The sequence below is a fragment of the Arachis hypogaea genome, chromosome 8 (genome assembly GCF_003086295.3).
Source record: "Arachis hypogaea cultivar Tifrunner chromosome 8, arahy.Tifrunner.gnm2.J5K5, whole genome shotgun sequence".
NCBI lineage: Eukaryota > Viridiplantae > Streptophyta > Magnoliopsida > Fabales > Fabaceae > Arachis > Arachis hypogaea.
Genome location: NC_092043.1, coordinates 2,603,973 through 2,612,742, shown reverse-complemented (window position 1 = coordinate 2,612,742; position 8,770 = coordinate 2,603,973). Strand labels below are relative to the sequence as shown.

At 32.5% G+C, this 8,770-nt stretch overlaps 1 protein-coding gene across 1 annotated transcript; it reads right to left on the bottom strand.

Annotated features, from left to right (window-relative positions):
- Nucleotides 1-503: 503 nt before the first annotated feature.
- Nucleotides 504-4,918, bottom strand: LOC112705657 (protein FREE1). Its single transcript, XM_025756550.3, has 10 exons — nt 3,681-4,918; nt 3,176-3,262; nt 2,946-3,077; nt 2,394-2,528; nt 1,999-2,064; nt 1,801-1,911; nt 1,527-1,616; nt 1,367-1,397; nt 1,166-1,236; nt 504-1,074 (listed from the first exon to the last, which is right to left on the bottom strand). The coding sequence occupies exons 1-10, from the start codon at nt 4,689-4,691 to the stop codon at nt 997-999; spliced, it is 1,812 nt and encodes a 603-aa protein (XP_025612335.1). The 5' UTR covers nt 4,692-4,918; the 3' UTR covers nt 504-996.
- Nucleotides 4,919-8,770: the final 3,852 nt, after the last annotated feature.

Sequence of the window (8,770 nt, the reverse complement as noted above, 5' to 3'; positions counted from 1 at the left end):
CAGATGCGATTTTTGCCCCGTATTCCAGAGGGTCTGTGGCCACCGTATGCCGGTCCTTCTATCGTCCCTGATCCTAACATGAGACGTGCCAGAGAAGGACGACCGAAGTCAACAAGAATCCGTAACACCATGGATGAGGCCGATACTAGTCGGCCGAAGCGATGTGGGCTATGCAGACAGACAGGACACTCGCAGGACTTGCCCGCAGCAAGGATCCGCCCCCAGTGCCGAGGCATAAGTTTCATTAGGTCGTCATGATTATCTTACATTTTTCTTTCCTTTTGTGTCCTTGTTTTGTTTTAGTTGTACTTACTGTTAAGTAAAGTTGTACTTGCTTTTCGTTTTACGGTGACGTTATTGTTAGCGATTCTCTATGTAGTTACAATTCTCTGGAGTTAACTTGTTCTAATTTTGTTCGTAATTCTATGAGTACAACAGACTAATTTCAATTAAATCAAAGGAAGAACTTATGTTACACCATACATAAAAATTGCAAGTTAAACTTTCATCCAAATAGTCATCCTCCATAAAAAATGAACTAAGTCCACGCTAAAACATTAACCGCAACACTCCTACCGCAGATTATGTAATGTTTTTTTTCCCAACGTACATTTGTAAACCGCGATACCCCTGTCACGGTTTATATAAAATACATTTCAGTATCCACTTTGCAAAACGTATATTCTAATAATATTGATGGCCAGTTTATTTAAATCAATAAATTGCCCTAATTTTTTAGAAGTGCTTGTTGATGCTAAATATATTCAACGAACCAAATCACAATCATAGATAATATTCACAGAGCTAATGATTTATTTGTCCTTTCAGAAAAAATTACTGAGCTAATGAACATATAAATTATAAACCAAGCTACGAGAGGACGAATAAATAACAGAAAATAGAAAAGGCAAGAGGACGATATTCGCGAGACAATCCGGATCATTAATTTATGATTTTGGTATATTCTTGGCTTCTGTTGCATCCATGTCATCAGACTCAATGCGCACTCACAAGAAATGGGTGCTGGCAAACTCCACATTCAATGGTTTCTGAACCTGAGCTTGGCACCTGAACCTGAAATAATCCCACAAAAAGAATAAACAAGCCATGATCAACTATGACGTGTATTGAGTGAGAAGTGGGACCAAAATTACTAGAATTTAACCTGCAGATGGACAGTGCAAATGGGACATGCAACTTCCCTTGTCCGTCTTCCAGATCCTCCAGAGGTCGAACCTGCAATGGGGCAACACATAATTGAGTTGGATAAAATTATTTAAGCTAAATAAACTCAGAACAAAATGAATGAAGCCTGCCACAAAAGCAATTTTACAAGTGAAACTCCTAAAATTGAACTCATCATTACCTGATGTCTTTTGGTTTCTCTGCAGCTCCTCCTGCCAAGATATTCAAAAACACAAATAAGCTTCTGAAGCGTGCTTAACCATAAACCAACAAACAAACAAGAATTACATGGGCAATTGAAACAATACAAACAGACGGTATAAAATACAACAATTATTTACCTGAAGCTTCCTGGCAAGATCCTCATGACTCTGTAACACAGGTTTACTTGATAACTCTTTAGCACTACTCAGCCTTTGGGTCACTTCCGCCTGAACAACAACAGGAATATTAAGAATCATAATTACATTGCTTCCATAGTTTACAAGGATCTTCCTATTTAAAAGCATTAAACCCTGAAGGAATTCCAAATGCAAATGCATTCCAAAATAAATACAATTAATTATCATTATGCTCCAACTAATGCAGAGAAAAGCCAAGAGATGGTACACATACCATGCATCTATCACAAACACGTACTGGCTGAGCATTCGCATCGGCAGTTAAAGCAATTCTACCTTGTGTACATTTGTCACAGAAAATATCACCACAGTTCCTACAATGATGCTGTTGGAAGAAGAGGATCATGAAATTAACAATTGGGAACACAAAACATAAATATCATAGATTAAGAAAGGAAACAGGAAGATCAACCTTGCGATTAAAAGCCCCAAAATCAGTCTGACAATCTTTGCATTTTGAAACTGCTTCATCTGGGACCTATATATAAAGAACCTATAAGAACTCCAGTTGCATACAACGAAGAACCAATCCTATTTATTAGAGATATATACTGATGATGTAGGTTAATATAGTTGACCTATCAACAACATTTTCATTAAAAGCAACTAGCACTTAAAATATTTTCTCAGTGTTAATCATGGGAACAGCGCAATAAAATTTCAGAAACTAAATGACAGTTAATTGCAGCAACAAATACATTTTTAAACAATCATAGTCAGCATCTCAACCCAGTAAAAACACGAGGTTTAAAGGAATGAAAAAGTGCAAGAAAAATTCCCAAGTTGCATCTAACAATCTAACATTACCCAGTGATCCTTCTCTTCATTGGCAGGCTTTATCAGATTCATCCAATCGCCAAAGCCTTTCTTTCTTTCTGTAGGCTGTTCATTTGCTTTCAATGCCTCAGGAGGCCTCCTGCTGCTTCCATTCATTTCCTTGAACTACATTATAACATCGAGGGAGAAACAAGACATAGAAAATACTTAAGATTGGAAAAACAATTGAGCAGGACCTTAAAGATTAGTAACTGGTCACAGATAACATCAACAGAAGAGATCTTATCTCAGTTCAACATACATATAGAAAATATCTGAAAGCTTTTAAGGAGTATAAACTAATGGGATTATAATTTTCACCATATCTGAAGTAACTTTTGACTTCAATTCTTAGAAATCAAGATTAGTACAATAACATAAATTTCAATGAGACTAAAATTCTGCATCACATAAACATAATTCTAAAAAAATGCAATCATGCAATTATTCAAGGTACCGACTATCTTCTAACAGATATATTTAATTAAAAAAAAAGCCACCTCCAACCTAATTCATCAGCAAGATATCATTTTCCTAAAATACCTGTATGGTTGCAGCAATCACTGTATCCAAAAGTGTGTTTATAGTGTAGCTATTGGATTGCAATCTGATTCGTCTTGGTTCAATGTCCACTGGGCTCTTTGACCAAAATGCAAAGGTAGATGAGTCAAGTCTCTGCACAATCCAGTTAGCAAAATATTATGCTGCCATAGTCTCGGAAATTCAATTCTGTATATATAGTATAGTTTCATCAAGGAAATGAACAAGCTTACATCACATCCTGTTATGTTCTCAAGTGGATATATTCTCAATGTCCGACTTGTATTTGGATCTAGCATGCGGATTCCATCCAAACCAATCTGAAAGGATAATAATTAATTAAGCTATCAATTCAGATCATGAATCAATTACGGACAAAAAACAGAAAGGGAGTCATGAATGCATAAAATACAACATGCTGAACATTCTAAGGTTGAGAGTATCAAGGGAAAAATAATTTATTCAAAGTGTACATTGTAGTTAGCTAGATAAAAAATAAAAATTGAAACTGGAAAAATAAATGAACATGGGGATTAAAAAGATTTGATCTTTTACAAACACAACATATATACTATTCAAATATTTATCAGTGGACCTAGCTAGCTAAACCAAAATTACTTCAAATTCAGGTTGATGATCATAAATACATCCAGAATAAAAGGCTATAAACAATGCAGGTATACATAAACAAATTAAATAAACTAGCTGAGTTACACACAATCACGAAGAATTGTTCACCTGGCATAGAACATCTGTAGCGCTCTGGCCACCACTTTCTGCCAGCAACTTGACCCTGAACTTTTGCACCCCAGTTTTTCCATCTTCTTGGGCATCAGCTTTTGGCACCGCTTTCACGATCTTACTTGAGACAGAAGAAGATTCATTCTGAGAGGGAAAACTGATGGACCTTCCATAATCATCGAACGTGGTTGAGGACCACGTCGAAGATTTAGGAGCTGTGCCACGCGCACCGTAGGGCTCCACCTTGCCCCCTTCATAAGCATACACACCATCACCATAGCCTTCATCGTAGCTCGAAACTGATCCCAATTCTGAACGGCTCCGATTAAGGCCTCCGAAATCGTCAAAATATGCACTGCCGTGATCGGCTTTCACTGGATTCTGGTAAGGGCTATCGTATGAGGGAACCGGAGGAACGGAAGCTCCGGCGTGAGTGTACGGTGCCGAATTGTACAAAGAGGAGTACGAGGAACTGGGATTGGACTCAGAGGGAATTGAGGAGGTTGGAGGAGGGGCGTAATTCGGAGTGGTTTGATGCTGATCATAGGGCGGGAAATAGGGCTGGTTCTGCGAAGGTGGTTGATGGTACGAAGGGTGAGAATTGAAGGTGGAATTGAATGAGGGGAGGTTAACGGAGGTTGGAGGGTAGGAAGGAGCGGTGGGAGCGGCGGTGGAGGGTGGTGGAAGAGGCTCGGGGTTTGGGGGGTACGGGGAATACGTGGTGGTGGTGGTGGTGGTGGCGGTGGCGTATTGGGTGTAATCGGGTGTGACGGGGGGTGCGGAAGCGTATAGATTGGAGGGGTTGGGATTAGGGTTTTGGAGGTGTGGGAATTGATAATATGGAGCGGAGGTGTAATCTCCTTGATGCATTGCTGATTCTGATTGTAAGCAGCACGGCGAAGGAGAGATCACCCTAGGGTTGCAGTTTTGATGATATGATGCAGAATTGGAGTAAGGAATATTGTTGGATTGGGAATTGTGAATTGTGAATTCAGAATCAGAGGACATGCAAATGGGAAAGCAAGTTTCTAGAAGTTGATCTCTCTAAGAAAACCACTATACGTCGCTGTGCAATATCGTTAGGAAAGAGACAACGAAGAACAGCAGAGTGGAAGAATGGTTACGATTAGGCGAAACTTCTTGAGCATTACCAAGGTGCCAAATATTATTGAGGGGAGCATTAACTTGTCAGTATGATTGTTGAGCGTCAAATATATAATAATAAAGTTAAGGGTAAATTATTCTGTTACTCAATATAATTTTTTCAAATTTATAATGAGTGGAATTAGATATCTATTATAATTTATCTTTTAGGATTTGTTTGAGTGAATTTTTAAAAAAAAAAATATTTTTTTGAGTTATCTTTTTTTAAAAGATTTTATAGAAAAGTAAAAGTAATTTTATATTTGGATATCTTATACAAAAAGATCTTTTTATTTATCAATTATGTTTAAGTATAATAATATAAAAGTATTTTTTATTTATTTATTACATAAAAAATATCTTTTTTTTTAAATAAAAAATCTTTTAAAAAAATATAAATTACAGCTTCTCAAAAAAATATTTTTTTATTTTTCTAGTGTTTTTACTTTGACTACTAGAAATTTATTAAATACACTAAAAAATAAAAAAAGAATCTTTTTTATTTATCAAAATAATGATACTCAAACAAACACTTAATCAGATTTTATTTATAAAAATTTAATAAAATAACTATAATAATTAATAATTAATTTAAAATATTATGTCTTAGATTTTTTTATATATTTAAAATTTAAAATTATATCTTCTTAAAATTAAAATATTTAAATTTAAATATAAACTTAATAAAATAAAAATAACAAATTAAAATTAAAATAATACTATTAAAATCAATTTTGTTTTATTCTAAGTCTGGTATATAATTAGTTAACAAGAATAATAAACACAATTAGTTTTAGATGAATTTCAGATATATAAAGAAATTATTTAGTGAGTAATTCATAATTTTAGATGTGTTAAAAAATTATTTAAGTTAAAAAATATACAAGCATGAAGTTCAACGAATTTTAGATGTATACCAAAAATATTTTGTGTATTATCTTATTTAGATGTGCTAAAAATAAAATATAAATACAAATTTAAATAATTTTGAATATGTACCAAAATCATTGTGTTATCTTTTCATTTTAAATGTAGAGTACTGTATTGTTTTTGTTTGTTCCTAACATTTCAATCGTCCTATTTAAATCCCTAACATTTCAAAATTGACTCAATGTTGTCCTGCCGTTAGGGATCCATTAACAGAATAGACGGCAGAACAAAATTGAGATTATTTTGAAACGTTAGGGACTTAAATAGGACGAAAACGTTGAAGACAAAAACAATACATATAAATAAATTTTAATTTTATTCTTCAATAATATCAATTTTTTACTATACATAGTATTCAATTATTTTTTAATCACATTTAAGTAAATTATACTTAATCATATTACTTTCATTCTAAATAAATTAACTTTTTTTATAATCTTACTCTTAAAGATTTTTAGTTATTATGAAATATTTATAGAATAACTAATATATAAACTTACGAAAAAGAAAAAATAATATATATATATATATATATATATATATATATATATATATATATATATATATATATATAAAATAAAATAACTTCTTTCCTGCTTCCCGGCTGGCCTATCTTTTCTTTCTTTTTGCCATTGGAGATTGGAGCCCTTGATTAAGAGGTTGAGGGGCCTCCGGTCCTCTTTCGTGTGCAACGGTTAAGAGTGGAAAACAACTCCTCTAACTTGAGTGGCTTTACTCGGAGAAAAATGGCGTATGTGATTGTAGAAACTTTTTTCCATTGGCATCACGCACGTCGTGAGGAACCATCCATGTGTGATGCCGATCGAAAAAGGTTTCTACAATCACATACGAAAATAGAGGTATACAGCAAAGATACTACCTGGAGTTATAACACTATAGAGGGTAACCCATGAGGGGTTACCCAACTTTATACCTTTTGTATCTAATATATCAAAATTCTTTAAAATTATAAAAAAAATAAATTTATTTAAAATGAAAGTAATGTGATTAAGTGTAATTTACTTAGATGTAATTAAAAAATAATTGAATACCATGCACAGTAAAAAATTGATATTATTAAAAGATAAAATTAAATTAAAATTTATTTTTATGTATTGTTTTTGCCCCCAATGTTTTCGTCCTATTTAAGTCCCTAGTATTTCAAAATCGTCTCAATTTTGTCCCGCCGTCAATTCTGTTAACGGATCCCTAATAGCATGATAACATCGAGTCAATTTTGAAACGTTAGGGACTTAAATAGGACGATTGAAATGTCAGAGACAATTTTGGGACTTACCGCAAACGTTGGGAAAAAAAACGATACTTTACTTTAAATGCATTATCAATATATGTAAAATAATAAAAAATACTAATAAACAATGTAAAAAAAGAAATAAAATAATATTCAAACACAATATAACTTTACATGATAAATAATTAGTAAAATTATTAAAAGAGAGTTCTCAAATAGTATTTTGATGCCTAATATAAGAGAATTAATTAATTTGTAAACTGGCTAGTTTAGGAAGTGTTTTCTTAATTTGTTGAACCTTCTTGAATTTAACTCTGGAGGGTGTGGATTAAAAGAATGGAGGTAAACTATCCTTATAATGCAGTAAACTGGATAGCTAAAGCAGTTATTTCTACCGCAAAATCTTATTTAGAGTGGCTTCAACTTTGTTAAAAAATTTTATTTTGGATTAACTTAAACATGACATCTGCCATTTAGTTTGGCTTGTTTTCCTCTTTCTTGTTTTGTTTAGTTACTAAAGAAAAATGAGTAAAAAAGATAAATTATTTTGTATCCTCCTTAAAAAAAATATTGAAGGGAGAGGTGGTTAGATTATTGGTAACTATTATATTTATTTTAATTTAAGTTAAATAAAATTTAAAATGATTATTTAAAAATAGGAAATGTAACTAATTAAAAACTAATACAATAGAGTGGTTATTAGATTTAAAGAATATTTAAAGATTGAATGACTATGGAATGAATATTATTTTTCATATATAATTAGATTAAAATATTATTTTAATCTTTAATATTTAAGTTAACTTTTAATTTAATCATTAATATACTAATATTTTAAGGCTTAATTTTTTTAATATTGTAAGAATATGTGTGATTTTCTTTGATATTTGTGTATAGGTGAGTTTGACACGGTTACAAAAAAAAAATTTAGAACACACAAAATGGTAAATTTACCATTTTGTATATATTTAAAATTTTTTAATGGCCTAAATCAAAATGGCACTATCGTATTGTGTAAAAATATATAATTAAAAAGAGATGAAAATAGAATACGGCACTGCCGTTCTGTAATAAAATAATTTTTTTTAATTTAAAAAATTGAAAACAGTAGTACCGTTTTGTATTAGATCGAATTTTTACTGTTGAAACTAGTTAAAATGGTGCTGTCGTCTTGCAGAAAAGTAAAAATGTCGTCAACGTTTAGTACTAGTATGAATAAAAAATTATAAAATTAACTATAAAAAGTAAGTTGGTATTATGTTGAAACCACTTTGAACAAAGTAGAAAGTGAGTAACACAAAGTTCTTCATCTTTAAATTTTGAGAGAGCTCAGAATTTTTAGTTCTTTAGCAGCTGAAGTTGTTCTTCATTTGTTGAGTGAAATAAGTTTTGAATAAAAAAAATGAGAGAGAGAGAGAGAGAGAGAGCTGGTGAGGGGGAAAACATCGGGTGGGGAAAACACTACAGAGCAAACATGAGAAAGATCCTAGGGTTTGGAATAAAGAAGAGTTTCAACAGTTAGAACATGATTCCTTCTCTGTCTTTGTCGACAACCTACCGGAAGATATATCAAAGCGAGAGCTCTTTAACATGTTTAAATGGACAGGCAGAATCATCGATATATATCTGTCGCAGAAGACTAAACATGACCAAATATACCTTTTTGCTTTCATACGGTATACAACGAAAGGAGGAGCACTGAAGGCTGTTGCGGACATGAACAAGTGGGTCCTAAGAGGCAGAATACTGTTTGTAGGAGAAG